The sequence below is a fragment of the Quercus robur genome, chromosome 3, assembly GCF_932294415.1.
Source record: "Quercus robur chromosome 3, dhQueRobu3.1, whole genome shotgun sequence".
Lineage (NCBI taxonomy): Eukaryota > Viridiplantae > Streptophyta > Magnoliopsida > Fagales > Fagaceae > Quercus > Quercus robur.
The window spans coordinates 26,127,546-26,147,941 of NC_065536.1; the positions used below are offsets into that span (position 1 = coordinate 26,127,546).

Genomic DNA, 20,396 nt, shown 5'->3' on the forward strand with positions numbered 1-20,396 from the left:
GAGGAACTTAATATGAAGGTGGTGAGTACAATTCGAATATGTCTTGCGGACAAGGTTATGTGTTATGTCATGAATGATGAGCCAACTGCAAATACATGGTTCAAACTAGAGAGCCTATACATGTCCAAATTTCTCACAAATAAATTAAGTCTTAAGAAGCAACTATATGGACTTAAGATGGCAGAGGGTGCAGATTTGACTCAGCACGTCAATACATTTAACTAGATTATTAGTGACCTATTGTATATCTACAATAAAACTTCTGGTAATAGTGCAATAAAACTAATAAAATAGAACAATAATTGAAAGGAAATTAATGTTGGAAATTATAAGAAATGTTGACTGGTTTGAGGGCTTGCCGTCCAAGAAATGTAGAGAAGGAAAACATAGAAGTAAAGGAACCAAACCAAGGGAAGCAATTTCATATCGTAATGTGCCTACGCTAGTACAAAAATGCTCTTACTTCGTGTCGATTTATATAACAGCTGTACTAGAGGCATTTCAATCATACCAGGATAAATCCGTTGATTTGAGATGCCATGTTTGCATGTTTAGATCTAGCCTTTTGCATCTTCAAGCATGCTTCCTATGCTATTTATGCCTTTATATGTTTGGCTACGCCTTTTGTGCTTTCTTTAGCATGTTTGTTTTCACCTTAAGTGTCTTTCTTATCTATGTTTGGTTGCATCCTTTTCTATGTTGCCTGTATGGGTGTAACCACATGTTAGAGTCATATGATGATGATATTGGCATGCTTGTACACACCTATTGCAAGATGCTGCCAGATTTCCATCTTAGAAATTTGGCAGTAATTCCAATGTTCTAGCAAAGCGTTGATAAAAGCCACACACCTTTTCCAAATCAAACCTCAAAAGCCCAAATTCTGTAAAGCCCCGAAAGCTTCTGCCAATAGCTTGATTTTATTTGCCAACGACCAAAATTTAAGATTTAACCAAAACAAATGACTGTCTCATGATAGGTGTTGTGGGGTGCCTAACACTTGCACCACACATAACTAAACTTTTGAATCCAAGAATCAATACTTTTTATCATCCATTTAGATTAGGGAAAAACCAACTTTTTATTAACCTAAGATTGGTAACAAAATCAAAATAGAGTTAGGTGATCAATCACGCTTAGAAAAACTCAATGATTAGTGGCAACCCCGGCACCTTAATTAAAATGACTCACTGTCATAGTTTACACCTACCGTGCACATCTTAAAAAGGGACTAGAAGGGGGACATGCATCCATCCTTTTCCCCCTATCCACACTAGTGGAGTGCACACGTCAACGTTTAGGGTGGTCATACCTGCAAGTCATTGACAGACTGGCGATTGCACATTACATTGCATGTCATCATCATCACTACATGTCTCCAAGGTAAGACTATAATTCTGGTTGTTTGATCTCTAAATACTTTTCATAAAGCAAATCTTGGGGTAATAATGATCAAAAAAAATAGTTCATGGGTCTCAGTCGGACAACCAGCTTATTTTTTGAGCCCAAAACGATAGATATTTTATTTCAAAATCAAGTGTACAGGGTAAAACTAGACCAAAACATCTAGCCTTTGGGTGGACCATCATCAAACAGCATAGACAAGTTGCGATGTCCCACAAGAGGTAATCTATACATTCTATCCATACTGGAAATAGAGAACCTGCACTAAGTCCTAATACCCGTTTTGCACCATTTAGACGTTGATATTCCTCAAGCCATTTCAGTGCACTCTCAAAAATGACCTTCGGATGGATCTGGACCCTCTCAAAGTAGACTTTATTTCGAGCCTGCCAAATCATTCACGCTGTGGTTGCCCACTTCTCCAGCTCCCCGAGACTGAGCTTCTACTGCATCATCTAGAAGAGGAGGAAATCAATAGGCTCGTTGCTGCATTTCTGGATACTACCTTTTAATAACGCCCATACGTTCCGCACCAATGGACACTCCCACAACACATGGCTGACTGTCTCAGTCTGGTGATCACACAATTCTCAGTGTTCTTCGATTCTGACTCATTTCTTGCGCAAGTTCTGCCTTGTTGGTAAACATCCTGAGCATGCCCTCCAAAGAAAAGTACGGATTTTAGGGGGCACATTCAACTTCCATATTCTCTTCCATATGTGACATTGACCTTGCACTAATGAATGTTCGGCACGATTTGGCTGCTGTAGGCGTAGAGCAACCTGCAACGCTATTCGAACCGTGAAGGTGTGAGCTTTATTCTCCATCCATACCAATCTGTCCTGTGTGGTTTGGTGATTAAGAGGCATGTTGAGTATGGTCTCGCAGGTGTGTCTATCAAATGTAGCAAAGAGCTTCCCCTTATCCCATTGCTTAGACTCCTCATTCATCAAGTCATGAACTGTCATATTCACTGGTGGTGCATTGATAAATACCGAGGGGTGAGGTAGATGTGGCCACATGTATTTTCCTACCGTCCCCAATCTCCCATTGAGAGCCAGCATATATGATATCTCTAGCAGCCAGTAGAGAGCGCCATACAAAAGATGGGTTATTCCCCAGCTCGGCATCCAAAAAGGCAGTGCTTGGAAAATACCTTGCCTTGTAAACTCTGTAAAATAGGGACCCGTTGTTGTGAATTAGGCGCCATGCTTATTTGGCTAGCATAGCAAGATTGAAAGCATGAATGTCCTTAAACCCCATACCTCCTCTCTTTTTTGGTGTACATAACTTGTTCCAACTTATCCAACTGATTTTCCTTTCCGCCCTAATTTGGCCCCACCAATATCTAGCCAAAAGAGAATTGATGTTGTCACAAATGGATTTAGGGAGCTTGAATAAACCCATGGAATAGGTTGGGATGGCTTGAGCCACCATTTTGATGAGGATTTCCCGACCTGCTTTTGAGATAAACTTTTCCTTCCATCCCATTATCCTCTTTGTGATCCTTTCTTGTAATTCTTTGAACGTTCCCACCTTTGACTTCCCATTAGGCATTGGAAGGCCCAAATACTTTTCACATTCCGTCATGACTCGTGCACCCAATTGCTGCTGAATTTCATTTCTCACCCCTTGCCTCGTATTTTTGCTAAAGAAGGATGTCTTTTGTCTGTTAATTGCTTGTCTAGATGCACCTTCATATTTGCCCAATAATTCCAGCAATCTATGGCATTCATCAATTGTTGGTTGGCAAAACAATATACTATCATCAGCAAACAAAAAGTGTGAAATGCGTACCCCATGTTTGCTAGACAAAACTCCCTTGAGAGATCGGTTTTCTTCAGCTCTTCTCAATAAAGCTGAAAGCCCTTCAGCACATAATAGGAGCAAATATGGCGAAAGCAGGTCCCCTTGTTTTATTCCCCTTGAAGGAGAGATAAAACCCTTAGGTTCCCTATTGATAATAATGGAATAAGAAGTTGTGGTGATCGTTTCCATTGCTAGATTCACCCATCTGCGATCAAAGCCCAATTTTAGCATTATGTTTCTTAAGAAACCCTACTCAACCCAATCATAAGCTTTTGCTAATGTCAAGTTTCACCGCCATTTGGCCCATCTTGCCCTTTCTCTTATTTCACATCTTGTGCAACAGTTCATATGCCACTGTGGTATAGTCAATGATCAAACGGTTTGGAACAAAGGCGCTTTGAGCCTCAGATATTATGGTGGGTAGGATAGTCTTCAACCTTTCGCCAAGACTTTAAAGAGAATTCTAGAGATCACACTACCCAAACTAATGGGCCTGTAATCAGACATCTGCTTAGGATCATTCTTTTTGATCAGTACAATGTGAGTATAATTCATTTTATGCAACATATGACCAGAATTTAAAACTGACAGAATAGCTTCAGTTACATCAGATCCAACTCTATTCCAATATTTTTGAAAGAAAAAAGGTGACATCCATCCGGTTCAGGAGATTTTGAAGGATGCATTTGAAATAGGGCCTGTCTAACCTCATCCGGTGTATACCTTTGTAATAATGCATTGTTCATGTTTGGGGTGACATGTCTATCCAGTGCATCCAGTACACTTCCCATATTCATGGGGTTCGCCGTGGTAAAGTGCTCTTTGAAGTATTGCTCAGCTATGTGGGCAATCTACTCATCCAATGTATGCCAACCTCCATCCATATCCTGAACACCCGATATATGGTTTTTCCAACACCATTGACTAGCCTGTTGGTGGAAAATTTTTGTATTCTTGTCACCCGTAGATAGCCAAATGGATCAAGACCTTTGTCTCCAAAATAGCTCATCATGGGGTAGGATTGTGTTTATCTCCGATTTCAAGGTGCTGATGCATTGGGCATTGTTGGCATTATTTTGAAATGAAAGATCTTCAAGTTCTACTTGCATCACTTCTAGTTTGGTTTTAGAATTCCCAAAGGTGGCTTTGCTCCACTCCACTAATGCAACCTAGCACTGTTTGATTTTCTCAAAAAGCTTAAACATTGGACTCCCATTTTGCGTATCTCTTCCCCAAACTTCACGAATCAAACCTTCATAATCTAGATGTGTGGACCATTTTTCTTCAAAATGCCTTCGCTGCCTCTTTCTTCTCCTAAGGCCGATGGGTGGCATGTAGATATAAGAATAGGCACATAGTCTGAATAAGTTGCCTGGAGATGAGTGACTTTCACATGTGGAAATAGGGCCCTCCACTCAATAGTTCCACAAGCCCTATCTAATCTTTCTTGGACAAAACCTTCGCCTACTCGTCCATTGCTCCAAGTGAATATGTTGCCCTGAAATCCCAAATTCACTAACCCACAATGTAAAAGTGCTTCTCTAAATTCTTGCATTGGTCTTAGAGGTTGTGTGAGTCCTCCTTGCTTTTCCTCCATTGTTAAAATCTCATTGAAGTCTCCACAGCATAGCCACCGTGCCATACTCCTGGAATGAAGATGTTTGAGTAAAGTCCATGACTTATTTTTCCTTTGCTTCTCAAGCCACCGCCCATAGAAGCCAGTGAATCTCCAAAATGAATTTTTAGACTTTATCAAGGAATCAATATGGTTGGGTGAGTAGGTTTGGACATGCAACTCCACCTCTTCCATCCATAAAAGAGCCAACCCACCACTTCTACGCACACTCGGGACATGTAACTCCACCTCTTCCTGTACTTTCCACATTTCAACTACTGATAGTTTTGTCTCCATCAGAAACAAAACTTTAGGAGCTTTCTCCCTCACTAAATGAGAGAGGACTTCAACTACAGTATGGTTCCCAAGCCCACAGCAGTTCTAGCTTAGGAGATTCATTGCGCTTGGTGGGGCTGCTCATCAGCCTCAGCCGTTTGGATAACGTTTACATTGTCTGCCACCACAAATCTTCCACGCTTCCCACCCCTACTCTGTCCGTTCACCTATTCCTCCTCAAGATCTGTTTCAAACCCTTAGAATTGCTGCTTTGAAACCACTGAGGTACGCGCCTCAGTTTGTGAATGTGTAGTAGGGTTTTGAGTACGTATTATTTTTTTCCATGTTTTGGCTATGTTGGGTATTAGTGACTCATGTGCCCTCCCACGTGATGGTTTAAGTGGTGTGTCTCGGTCCATTTCCTCAACAACGTAATTTACTGGGACATTAATCAAATGATCAATTGCATTCTGGTAATCCATTATCATCCCATTCGTTACATGGTTAATCGGTTTCATGCTCACAGCCAGCTCATCATGGATTAATTTAATTTCCGTGTGAGGAAGGATTGTGTACAAATTGAGGAGCATTGATTCCGTGTTTATTGTATCCATAAGTGCAGAGCTGGCATCATGATTTGCGACTTCCGTTACATTCGTACTCGGACTTTCCGTAACGTATGGCTATTTGGATCCGATGCCAGCTGAATTTCCATCACCCTTCCCTGCCGACGGAGTCTTGGTGGACGACGATCCATTCATGCACTGCTGCCCCCCAATATCTGGTCCTATGTTTCTTCCACTTACCTTGGACGTTGACCCTTCCAACCCGCCCTTAGCCATTCACCGTAGGGAAGCTCGCCGTGGTCATGTGTTCTTGGACCAGGGCATTCCTTTACTTCATGTCCGATTATACCGCACTGATAGCAGAAGCCCACCAATCTTTCATATTTGAACCCCACCCGAACCTTGTCTCCCTCCGGGTTGACTACTACGCCACTCTGACATAACGGTTTACTGAGAGGTATCTCGACTCAGACTCGGATGAAACAGGCTTGCTCAGATGAGAATACCTTATTGTCAATCTCCACCACTTTCCCCAATCCTCCACCAATGTCCTTGCTTGCTTCCTCGGATATGAGATCGAAAGGTAGTCCCCATATTTGCACCCATAATGGGATATGTTTGAATTCCACTATTCTAGCTATCATACCCCTCACCCACCTTCGAAGGGCCAAAGGGTAATTTTCAAAGCTCCATGGACCATTATTGAGAACCCAATTCAGCTAGCTTTCAAGTGTGAACTTGAATTGGAACAAACCTTCTCCCACATCCACAATCCTCAGATCAAAGCCCATCTTCCATATTGACCTTATAAGTGATTTCGCAGCTGTTTGGTTGTAATGGCAGGATGTGAGAAAACGACCCAGTAAACTGAGTGAGCATTCTTCAAGAGTTTTGTTCTTGTGTGTTGCTCCTACCTTGATCTCTTCCCCTTCTTCTTTTGTCAGAGCAATGTTGAATGTTCAATTAGTGTGTAAACACCTATGAAAGTTTAGACCCCCAAATTACAAATTATCAATTCAAGCTTATTATCAAACAATGTATGTGTGGAATATGAAGATAAGCTAAAATAGAATTGATAAAACAATCTAAACCATAATTAATCACAACCACAGTAGTAATTAAATGGCAAAAATTAAGGGAAGAGAGATGCAAACACAAAGACAACACAACGATGTGTTATCAAAGAGGAAACCGAAGTTCTAGGCGTAAAACCTTTCCACCACCCTCCAAGCGGTCAATAATCCACTAGAGAATAAAGTTGGGATACATGAACAGCAAAAGACCCTCTAAGCCTAATTTACCCAGTGTACCTAAGCCCTCCAAGCTTCTTGCTCCAACGAGGTTACACCGAACCTTTGTCTTTTCTAGCTTACTGGATCCCGCAATTAGCCCATTGCATCAACCAATATCAATTGGTCCCTTCCTAACTACTTCCCAAGCACCAAATAACCTTCTCACAGATATGGGTATGGTGAGATAAGGATTTGGCTAATGTACCTCTCAAGGATGTATCAATGGAGAAGGTGAGAGTAGAGAAATTTGAAGAATCAAAGGATGAAGATTGTGGATGAGTCAATCTTGTTTTTCTCTAGGATTTCTCTCTCAAAATTTTCTCTAGAAGCTCTCTACAATACGTAGGTATAAGAGTATTTTTACTAGTGTGTGTTTGGAATGCGAAAGATCAGGTTTGTAACAAATAGAGCTATTTGGAGACTCGGGCTCACGACTGGAATGAGTCGCGAGTTTGAGTTGCGAGCTAACTACTTGGCCAAGCTTGAAGTTTTGTCCTAAAATGCTCCAGCTGACGTGACTCTTCAGCTCCCTTACATGCTTCACACGTGTGCCTCTTTTGGCGACTCGCCAGTCACGAGGCCCTACTTGAGTGAACACTCTTGAACTTTTCTTCACTCTCTTATACACTACCCTTACATGATTCCCACCTAAATACAGGATTTTTAAATGCTAAATTACAAGCAAATTTGGCACGGAATAAAGCCAACTAAATGGTTGATTAAATTCAACCTTACAATAATGTTTTGTACCCTTTCTATGAAGTCTAAGTCCATGCTTCCCGACTTAGGAGATTGAATAATACAACATAAAGCAACAGCGTAATAACAGCACCAAGATTGTTATGAAAATGAGAAAAGAGAAAAAACAAGTCTCACCTAAAGTGAGAAGTAGTGACCTCACCGGAAACGTGAGAGAAAGAGCTCACCCTACGAGAGAGAGAGAGAGAGAGACCACGAAGAAATTTTGCCATGACAACCAGCTTATAAGATATCAAGAAAACAAGTTGTAACACGTCCACATCTATGAATTAAGTCCCGACCACGTGATTATGAACTCTTAATTCTAATTGGTCTACTTCTAGTCCAAATTAGATGAAGTGATGTGTCTCAATACTATTGGTTGAGAATATAGTTTATAGTAGGGTTCCATGCACATGATTTAATCCAAAGATAGCATTTATTGATTCCATGCAAAATTGGTAAGAATTGATTAATTAAATAATTTATTTATATTAAATTTGGAATTGATGCTGAGCTTAAGGACCAAGGAAGTCTAAAAAATAAGTCAAAATTCAGAAGTAATCAAATCTCAATTAAATCGAGAAAGGATAGAATCATAAAGAAGAGATTTGGAGATCTCCAGACCAAGTGCCGATTGGCACTTGGACCAAAATCCCCAAAAAGCTTCCCTTTTCAGCCCTTCTTTCTCCCCACTCAATTTGACCTTGCACCCAACGTTTTTCCTTCTGAAAATCTAAATTTCCTGAGTACCACATTGACTAGAGACTTAACCCTAGCCTCCCACTCCTAGTATAAATACTTCCCCTCACTAGGAAACACCCCAAAATCTCAGAGCTTCTAAGCGAACTGAGAATTCTCTCTATCCCTCTTGAGGTGCTGCCTTGCTTGGAGTGCTTGGAATGATGTGCATGTAGGTAAGGTTTCTAAACCTCCTCTTTATTTTTATGACCAAGAATTTAGATTCAAGCATGTTTAGTTTCTAGGTTTTTCACATGTTCTTGTCTATTAGCATGTTAGATCTACGATGTTTATAACCTTGCATGTATTAAAATTTTCAATTTTAATAACATTTTCACATGCTCTTAGAATTATAGTTTTTCAATTTCAATAACACATTCACATGCTCTAGGAATTAGGGTTTTTCAATTTCAATAATATGTTCACATACTCAAGAAATTAGTGTTTTTCGATTTCAATAACATGTTCACATGCTCTTAGAATTAGGTTTTTTCAATCTAAATAACATGTCCATATGCTCTTAGATTATGGTTTGTCACACATCACACAAATATTCAACATGCTTATCAATGTTTGTTTCAATCTTTGCAACCAATTGTTCTTGGATGATAAACTACTTGAATGATGTGATATGATATTGGCCATCAAAATCTAGAAGACCGATTTCACTAGGCAAGGTGGGTGTCAATCAATAATAGGATCCTCTCCATTTCTCTTGAGAAGTAATAACTCAACCCCACCCCATTCACGTGGGCCAAGTGCAAAAACCCTAATTCTTTTAGGTTTGAGCTAGGGGCGCGGTTTCTCACATTATGCTGACCATCCATTCACTTATGCTCCGACTTCCACCTCTGGCATTAAGGCCACGCTAGTAGCCCTTCTGGATGAGATGCATCTCATGCGAGGTGACCTTAGTCAGGTTAGGGATATGCAAGCCACGCATTAGTCAAGATTGGTGAATATTACTTATGAGTTTTACCAGATTAACACTCATGTTAGTTGTTTTGCCTACTGCCAAAGTCATCTTGGTGGGTTTTTCTCTTCATCACTCGAGCCACTTGCTGATGGATTCATATTCTTTAGAATTCTTAAGGTTCTCTACCAAATAAATTCCTTTAAATCTTAACCATTCTTTTATGATTTAAGGATCTAGATTCTGCCATGTCAGCTTCCACTAACAATACTCTTCATTGTTTTGTTTGCAACTTTATTTTATTATTTTAACAGCATTGTTATTGGAATGCTGACCTGATAGAAGCTAAACCCTTAAATCATAAAAGAGTGGTTAGGATTTAAAGAAATCTATTGGTAGCATACCTTAGAAAATCTAGAAAATTTGAATTCCCTGTCAATGATGATGGTGATGATGATGACTCTACCGCTGAAGAGTCTTTTGTTTCTAATTGATGATGATGGTGACGATGATGACTCTACCGCTGAAGAGTCTTTTGTTTCTAATTGATGATGATGGTGACGATGATGACTAACGATGATGACTACCGCTAAAGAGAATCTTCTCTTTCTAATTGATGTACCCTTTGACCATCGTGACAAAAAAGGAAGCAGTAGATAGATAGGCTAATTGTCAAGGGGAGAGTTGTTTTGAGAGTTCTTGCAGTAAGGATATCTTGTACTTTGTTGGTTTTTGTAACCATTTTGATACACTCTGCTTTATTGATATGTATTCATTTGTATTGTTTATCAATATACTTCTTTACTCTTCTTTATATCTTATGCATATGTTGATTTCATTAACTTGTCTTATTTTACACAAGATGCCTTGATGCACCTTATTTAGTGAATTTCAATGAAAGATGGGTTGCTAAGCTAGATCAAGACTAGAGCTATATTTTTGCAAAGTTCTTCAAGAGTTCAAGTTTTTAGATTAGGCTACTTTTGAGATAATATGAGTATAATATATTTTAGGATATTCAATGTATTCTTGTAGTTTTGGCCTAGATAGCCAAAAAGGGAAATTGTTAGGGTTGTATTTTTGTATATTGGCAAAAACATTTCAAAATAAACTTTATATTTACTTGAGTCTTAGTTAAGTATTTTCATGTTATTACAAAAGTGGTATATATTGAAACGACAAGAAACGACTCGAGAAAAGCTACTAGAAATAGGACTTTGACACCTCCTGATATTTGTTTATCTTTTGAGATTTAATGAAGTTTGATACCTAGTTTGACACTTCTTAATCTATCGAGCTGCAGGAAAAATTAACAATAATTTATGTTTTAGCCCACAATAACTTGGCCAATCTTGGAATTCATGCACTAGGGTTCGAAAACATATAAAAGCCATTTTTCAAAGCCTACATCATACAAAGAGAAACAAATGCATACTGTGAAGCTACTACGAGCGTACGACATTTGTGCTCCTAGGGTTCTATACCGAGGTACTATCAGTTCATCTAAGCTTGTTAGAAGGACTTTGCACCCAACTTCAACAATCAACGATTGTTGTGAATTTATTCACGAAAGGTGATTTGTGTAAAAAAGAAGTTTATTGTAAGAAGTAGTCCAATTGGATTGGAGTTCTACTTTCTTATAGACCAATCGGAACTATTTCAGGATAAGGTTAGATTCCTTATACTTGTAATCTCTATTCTTGTTAGTAGACTATTTGAGAGTGATGACGTAAATAATCACCCGGTGGGATGATTGCCTACAAGGGTTTGCTCCATTGTGATCAAATCACCGAGTCAAATTTATTTTCCATTGCACATAACTTTAAATTGGTGATTTGATTGTGTCTTAATTAATTTTGCATGTAATTAAACTAATTAATCAATTTAAGTAGCTGATTAATAAACTCGACCCTACAAAACCCATTTTGTAAATAAGACTTGATAGATGTTGGATGGGTTTAAGGGCCCAATCATTTTTTTTTTTTTTTTTGTTAAGATGATTAAAAATTATATATTTCAAGAAAAGAGAAAATTGACATTATAGTAGACACGGATCTCAATCCCCATAAAAAAGTTGAAGAATTTGCATAAACAATTTTTTTTTTTTTTAAACCTCTAAAAAAATAAGCTTAAGCAATTATGCAAAAAAATTTATAAATAACTCAAAAACAAGATATATTGTAGAAAGAAAACTCAAACAGAAAAGTTAAATAAAAAAACTAAAATTCTTAAATGAGTAAGCATGAACTTATTAACTCCTCAATTTCATAATTATTTTCTAACGAATAAAATTAACAGCACCTCTATGCCAAACACAAAAATAAAATCCTAATTATTTTATTTAAAAAAATCGTTTTATCAATTAAGAATTCTTATTTTATCAATTGAAGGGCGTTTCGAGACCCCCATGATTTCCTATTTCGGTCGAAATTCACATATAATTAATCTATCTGAGTGAGAGAATTCTTAAACAACTTAGTATCAATTGCAGCTTGAATGCAACGAATGGGGCAAGCCCACATCCTACACACCCATACATAATCCAGTATATATATTTGTATTAACAAATTACTGATTGTCTAAAAAGTTTAAACTATTAGGATATGATATATTTAATCATTTAACCACATACTTCTAACATTCACCCTCACGTATGGCCCCAAACTACCTTAAATAGGTGAGGTTTAATACGTGGGATTTTAAATGGGAGTTAAAGTGGCGGAGACAAAAATCAAACTCAGGATCATAACTCCAATACCATGTTAAATTACCAATCATCTCAAGAGTTTAATCTTTTGGGACAATCGGTAATTTAACATAGTAGCAGAGCAAGAAGTCCTAAATTTGATCCATTTCTCCGCCACTTTACCTCCTATTTAATATCTCATGTGTAGGGCCTCACCTTTTAGAATGTATTTTTGGTCCACAAGTGAGCGGTAGTGTTAGAATTGTGTATGGTTAAATAATTAAATTTACCATATTCCAATAGTTTAGGCTTTTGGAAGAATCTATAATTTAACAATATAATCCATTGAGTGTATGTGTGTGTGTATATATTATATAATTTTAATAATTTTATTATTTGAGATATATTAAGATAATTAAACCTAGGTACAAGAAATGCAAAAAGGGGAAGTTCTAAGAGCTTTTACCTCTGTTTCGGGGACGCTTAGCTCACTGGAACCAAAAATCTTCAGTTTGTCACATTGACGAATGTTCAAGTGTTTTAATGACGGCAACTCTATAACATGCTTTCCTGGATAAAAACTCTTGAGTTCGAGCAAATTTTGAAGTGTTAGAGTGGATAATTGTGGTAATACAAAGAGAACAGTGGTCGTTTCTATTACTTCTTCTTTTGCTACAATTTCTTCCACAGCACAATCCTCTATCGATAGCTCCTGAAGCTGCATAAGAGCCTTCGCCACAGATATTGGAAAAACACTTTTGAGACTAGAACAACCAAATATTCTGACAGTACGTAATTTCCCAAAGATAATTATTCCTTGAGGATCCATACTCCAAACGTGCTTCATTTTTTCCAGATTCCTTAATTCTAAAGATCTAAGTTCAGTGACTGCTATATCACATGTTTCATCAACATTATTTGTCCCTTGGATTTCAAACACCTCTTCTATGGAGCCACAACGAGATATCTTCAATTCCTTTAGATTTTGGAGCATTCTCAACATATTGGGCGGAACAATATTTGTAAGATTTGTACAACATGAAACAGTCATTGTTTCTAGTTTGCCAAAAAAATCTGAAATGCGTTGGTTGGGCCAAATCATCTTCATGCTATCCATGCCATATATATTCATTTTCTCCAAGTTAGGAAAGACGACCTACAATTCTCAGGTACACATTGTGTCAATAAACGAAAACTTCATTAAATAACAAAAACTTTATTAAATTACATTCTTAAGACCGCAATTAACAAAGAGGAAACTAACATAAGAAATGAGGAGGAAGACGGGCAATAATTTCTTTTCATTTAAGGGGTATTGTGTGGCAATACATAGTTTGATTTCTTCAGCCTTTTTCTCAATGGTCATGTCCATACTAAAAGAATTGGAGATGACATTTAGACAAGGATGAAAATTCAATTTAGTCAAAGTCACCTCAAAAAGAAAAAGCTAAACATTCAATTTAATATACACAATACAAGATATCGAATATATATATATATATATATATAGAGAGAGAGAGAGAGAGATAGGTTCAAATTACACTCAATGTAACTCTATAGAAGTTGAATTATTTTTAAATCGTTAATCTCTAAAAGATCTAATGGTTAAAAAACCATGGTTAACTATTTATTGCTTTCCAACTTACCTAATTGATAACAATTTTTTTCACTCTCCTTAATTTTTTCCTTGCTTTCCATTTCTTCTTTCTTCTTTTCATAGAACAACTCTACTGAATTAGAAGCAAGTTCACACTTTACCGTGTAAAAAACCAAAGATAGTCCAGTAATATTTTTGAACAAGCGAACAGCCTAAACTATCCCAAAAAAAAAAAAAAAAAAAATGGAAAGATCAGTTTATATCAAGGTTCTAAAGATAAGAAGGGAAAGAAGGATCAGAGCAGAAAGAAAGAAGATCAGAAGAGCTGTGAAGAAAACAAGCTAAACGACAAACAGAGTTTGTAAAACGACAGAGTTCAATTAGTTGCTGGTTATGCTACAAGTAGTTTAAGTAGTGTATTTTATTCCCACATGTAAATACACACGTGGCTTATCACCCGTGCTGTAACTAACTTAGCTTATAGTTTGGGGAGTTAGTTTGTAGTTAGTTTCTCTTCTAATTCTGGTATATATTCTCAGTCCTTGTACAGAATCATTCATTCAATTACAATAAAGAGAAAATTTTCCAAAAACTCTCTCCAGCTTTCTCTAGCTTTCTTTTCTTTCAGCTAAAATTTTACAATTTATGCCAGTGCAAATAATCAAGTTCATGAATAAATATCAGTAGACATTGTTGCCAAAGAGCAAATTAAAAAAATTGATCCATAATGCAATTGGGAGTGAGTGAACAACCATTGGTATCTCCTTGTTAGGAAAATGACATTGGTACCTATTAAATGCCACGGATTACTGAAGATGACATCTCTACAATGTTTTTTTTTTGCTAAGAAATAGTCAATAAGCAAACCTTTCAGTCATGGTCAGTACTTTAAAATTCAGAATATGGCGGGGTGACCTACAGAGCTGAAATTGGATTTGGAGGTTTTGGCTATGGCTGGCGGGTGACCTTTAAGGCTTGAAAATGGCAGAATGACATTGAATGAGGTGGAAAACAATAGTTTCCCCAAAAAAAAAAAAAAAAAAAAAGATGGAAAGTAATTAATAAGGAGAGAAAAAAGAATGTTATTAATTAGGTAAATGAGTTAGTAAGGAATTAATATTTAATAATGTTTTTTAAACTATTAGATCTCTTAGAGATCTATAATGTAAAAATGGTGTTACTTTTTTAAATATATATATATAAAAAAGTGTAACTTGAACACATATATATATATATATATATATAAATAAAAGGCCTACTTTCTTTTTTCTTGGTTGTCCAAGACTTATCAACATTAAAAAAGTAAAATTTAAAATTAAATCTTAGACATACCTTCCCGTTGAATAGTACAAGAGAATCAACAACAGAGAGGAAGCCCTTTAACTTGAATAAATTATTTAATTTCAGAGAATGGAGATTTGCAAACATAATGCTGTGGTCCCTATTGACCTCAATTTCTTCTCTTTCTATCGCAACTATTGCACTTATTATCTCGCAATCTTCTATATTCATTTCTTGCAGGTGTGAAAAGCATCCAACCATAGATGAGGAGAAGACAAATTCCAACTTACAACAGTTCCTCACTGTTACTACTCTCAAGTTACAAAAAATCTTTGTTGGAAGTCGCGTGTTGCATATCCGTTCCAAATTGTTCACATTCAATAGAGTAATTGACTCCAAACTAGGAAAGACAGAATCAAGAACCCCCATAGACTTGATAATATACTGAATCTCATCATTGCGTCGGACTATGAGATGCTTCAAACTTTGAAAACCTTCTGAATCTAATTCGTAAAGAGTATTTTTGACATCCTTCATTTCACCCAAAATGAGAGTTTCACATTTCCTCAATAATACTTTATACCCATAGTTCGATTGAAAGCTTATTTTGAGCTTTAAAATTCGTGAAGTTTCCGAAGTTCGATCCCAGTGCCAAGCACTGCCTATGGCTATTCTATAGCTTTCCAACCTTTCAAAAACCATGGCGTTTGGTAGAATCTTTGCATTCTCAATACATATATGTAACTTGGTCAAGTGAGACAAATGGTCCAACTCTGAGACCACTGCATTAATTCTTTCTGTGCTTTGTGCTTCAACCTCCCATTCAACATCATCTGGCAAATATAATTCTTCTAACCTCTTCAGATTAGATAACACATTGGGTGGAATAGATTTAAGTGCGGAACATTTTCCCAAATCTAGTAACTGAAGGTGAGTCAGCTGCCCTATCTCTTTTGGTAACCGTTTAGTACTATAGGACAACGAAAGGCTAAGAGCTTTCAAATTCTTCAGTTCTCCAATTATGAATGCATTCTGTACGTCACCGTCTAAACACAATGTTTGGAGGTTTTCAAGGGACGAAAGTGATGAAGGAAGCACTCCAGACCAGCTTCTAGATAACTTCAACACTTTGAGTTCCTTTAACCCTTCAAAAAATGAATCTGGAATACGGAAATCAACTTTTTGATTGAACAACAAAAGTAACTTGAGCTTTGAACATTCAAACTGATTAGGAAGCTCTAAATAATCATTAATGTAAGGCAATGAAATTACAGTTGAATTTTTCGATTTTGATCGTTCTTGCAACTCAACAGAACTTCTTATACTAAACATATGCCTTTCTTCAGCTGCAATATCAATGGCAACATCACGAATTATGTCATGCATTTTCACTGTCCCATTGTCATCTCCATCCAACAACAAGCTACAATCTTTGAGTTCCTTAACGAATGTGCGCACCCTACATCTTACTTGTTCTATTTTACCAAGGTCACGAAACAACTTCCAACCCACACAGAATCTTATCAAGTCTTCTACTTTTATGTCATAATCCTCTCCTTGTAGACTACAAAGCAACCATAATGATTTTGCTTCATTACTTTTCAAAAACTCGTAACTCCACTTTATACTCTTGTACACCTTTTCATCCATACCATCGATCTTTCTTGGGTTAGAAATTTTGAATCGGTCAAGTGCATCCATCCAAACACATATATCTTCCTCATTTTTCAAAGCATTTGCGACTGTTGTAATGGCAACTGGTAATCCAGAACATTCTTCGACAATTTGAAGCATAGTATGTTGAATTTCAGGGATTCTAGCTGGATGGCCAATTATATTCTCAAACAAGTTTCTCGCTTCATTTTCTGGTAAAATTCCAACTGGGAACTGCTTTTGGGTATACATATCCTTATATAGTACTTTATCAAATCTGGACGTTAACAATAATTTGCACCCCTTCTGATTATTATCAAAAGTATATCCAACTTCCTCCAACTTTAGGGGCGTCCAAATGTCATCCATAACTAAAAGGATTTTCCCTTGTTGCAATCGCTTGCGAAGTAGATCTGGTCTTCCAAACTCATCCTCCTTATCAAGATCTAGACGTAATTGCTTCGCCATTTTAGTTTGAATATCCATCAGGTCTGGTTCTTTTGATACTACTACAAAAACATAATTGTCGAACAATTTGTCTTTCTCAGCTTGATTTACAACTTCTTTGACTAGCAAGGTTTTCCCAACACCTCCCATACCGTGAACCCCAATCCTATTGATATTAGGATCTTTAAGTGCCTCTAGAACTCCAGTTATTGTAGATTTTCTTGATTCGAAGTCCTCATACCCGCTATTTAATTTCACAGTCCCTACCAATTGTGTAGGCTCACGATAGCCAACGCTGTCGAACTTGCACTTATTGCTTTCCTCGATTTCCAATCCCATCTTGTATGATCTCCTGCTCACTTGGTAACGGCACTTCAAGTTAGGACACCACCCATTGCAGCACGTCATATTTGCTCGTCCATTATCTTCAATGGTTTTGTATGCCTTTTTAATAACCCCTTCAGAATCGGTCAGCCATGTCACAACATCAGGTCTAAGTGTCATTACATTATTTAAAGCGTCGTCAACATCACGTTGCACTCCATCTCTGGCCACTTCCAGCTCCTTAACTTGGGTATTGAGCTTATCAACGTAACTTCTGTAGTTAGTCAGATAACCCAACTGACGTTGAAGTACTGCAAATACGCAATGGAAAATTTTCTCACCGATTTTGTCTAGACAATTCATTCTCACAACTGGCGGTTGTCTAGGAAGGCAAAGAAAAACCCAATAAGAAAATAATGATAACAAAAATAGTGCTATAAAATTGAAGGATATAAGAAATCAATAACGTACCTCTCTTCGGGTTTTCTACTACTGTCTTCACGTCACGTGGATGGTGAACCGTGATGCAATATGAGAAACCTGTAAAGGCAAAATTTTAAAATTTTAAAAAATATAATATATATATATAAAAAAAAAAAACTAATTTTATTTAAATCTATGATTCGTGTTTTATTTTATTTTATTTTAGCAATTCTTCTTGAATTTAAGGAAAACTACGAAACAATGGATTATTGATTATATCTATTACCTATATAAAAAGTGTGATTGAGCCTGTGAACATTGCTTTTATTGAGCACCTTGCTTGGTTATTTCGTGTTTAACAAATTTTTAGCCATGCAACAGACAAAGGAGAGCTCGGTTGGTTTGTTTGTTCTGTGTAGATGGTTTACACTTCTATCTTTAAAATTTTTTAATTTGAACAGTTAAAAAGAGCGTAGGTCTTTTTCCCCTATTTTATTTGATCTTATCTCTTTGTTAGCTTTTTTGGACAGCCAACTACTCTGTTGATGGACACGAACATAGGACAGTCGTTTGAGGGAGTAGAAGAACGCTGGAGAGGAGGACTCTGCTTTACCAACCACTCCACTGATTCTCAGAAAAAAAAAAAAAAAAAAAAAAAAAAAAAAAAAAAAGGAAAGAAACAAAGAAGAAGAAGAAGAAACTACTCCACTAATTGACAGAGAGCAGCTAATGAGTAAATCATAAAACAAATACGAGAGAGAAACAATTTATAATTTGAATAGTTAGAGTTATCTCTGTTGATAAACACAAACATAGGATCCAAGGGATTAAGATAAGGTTAGAGATAAGGTTAGAGAAAAAAAAAAAAAAAAAAAAAAAAAAAAAAAAAAAAAGCCCGGAGAGAAAGGTGCATGATGCTTAGGGCCCGTTTGGTACATGTGTTTAAAAACTGAAAATTGTTGTTTGAAAACATTTGTAGAAATACGTGTGGGTGAAAAAGTGCGTGAAGATGCGTGAAATGCTGTTTAAAAACTAAAAATGGTTGTTTGGGGTCCGTTTGGATACAACTGAAAACTGAAACTGAAAACTGAAAAACACTGTAGCGAAATAATTTTTAAATGTGTGAATAGTATCGTGGGACCCATTTTTAATGAAAAAGTTGCTGAAAAGTGAAATTTGTGGGTCCGTAAACAGTACACGATGTGCTGTGATTGGTCCAAAAAAATTTGAAAAGTCAAAGTTTGCGGCTACTGTTCATTGAACAGTGCATGAACAGTAGCCGCAACACCCAAAACGCGTGAAAAAAAAAAAAAAAAAAAAAAAAAACAGACAAAACGCAAACGCAGTTTTTTTCAGCCGAATCCAAACGCGCTCTTGGAAACACAAACCAAACACCCCCTTACCCATGTAAATGCATTTCATAAACTCTTTCATCTTTCATTTTTTCTTTCTTTGATTCCAAAACAAAAATCTTGTCTCTTTCTTAACAGTTCGTTGGATGCGTTACTCTTCAGATCATATCTTATGTTGTTTTATATATTCTGTCATTTATTTCTGAATTTTTGTGTAATAAAATATTTGAATTGAATTTTAAATGGGAGTGGCAATCCATCATGCATTGCAATATTCAAACACACTACAGAAGAAATTATGGATGTTCTTTGAAAATGAACTCATAGGCCATTTGGATTCATTGCTTCACAACCATGGTTTTGAAACCCAGACCGGACTATACGATTCAACCGGAAAAACCGTGAACCTCTCAGTTTTGTGGTTTTTTAACTTCAAGAATTGCTATATGAGAAAAAAGTAGGGACCCATGCGAACCGTGGTCGGACCGTACAATTCTGAGAACCGTGATCAATTTTTGAGGTTCGGACGACTTCTTTTTGTTTTAGCTTTTCCGGTGAATTTTGGCCAGTACACCGGTATGAAGTTACGATCAGATCTAGAAGAAATAAAAAAGAAATGAAAGAACACAAAGAAGAACGAAGATTGGAAGGAGATCTGATAATTTTTGGAGGTGCTTAAGCTTCACAGATTCAAATCTGCTGTAGAGAGAGACAGAGAGCTCAACATCGGACCATTTTGGCCCATTTCGGCCATTCCAGACTAAAAATGTATTTCGGTCCGAAATGGTTTCTTCTGCAATTTTTTCATTTAAACCAAAAAATAAAAAAACAAACAAACAAACCATGAACACTAGAGGTTAACAGAGGCGTGGTGGTGGACCTGAAGCTTTAGTTGGGCTGAGCGGAACTGAAGCTTGGTTGGATAGATAGTCATTTTATGGAAGAAAGAGAGAACAGTTGAAAAAGTGGAGAAAGAGATGAGGAGAAAAAGTAACAAAAAGAAAAAAACAATAAAAAATAAGAAATGGTTGAAAGTTAAAAGGTGTGGCTGAGGGATAAGGATTAAGGAGTAGAGTTATTGTCCATACAAACTCTCTTATATTTCCAAGGCAATCACGTGGGTTTTAAAATTTTCAATTTTTAAATTTTACTTTCAAAATTTTTTTGAAACTTTTTACTTTTTTCGTACTTATATTTAATTTATTTTATTTTTTTTAAGTCTTAGATAGATAATGTTAGACTGATATGATATATTGGACTTGGGCCATTTTTGTTGGGT

At 36.7% G+C, this 20,396-nt stretch overlaps 1 protein-coding gene across 2 annotated transcripts in view; it reads right to left on the reverse strand.

Moving 5' to 3' along the window:
- The window catches only part of LOC126717618 (uncharacterized), a 139,883-nt gene that overhangs the window by 45,807 nt on the left and 73,680 nt on the right, over window positions 1-20,396 (reverse strand). For both annotated transcript variants that reach the window (XM_050419450.1, XM_050419451.1), the window contains exon 3: window positions 12,507-13,196. In XM_050419450.1, the coding sequence (XP_050275407.1) occupies window positions 12,507-13,196 (690 nt within the window). The remainder of the gene's footprint in view (window positions 1-12,506; window positions 13,197-20,396) is intronic.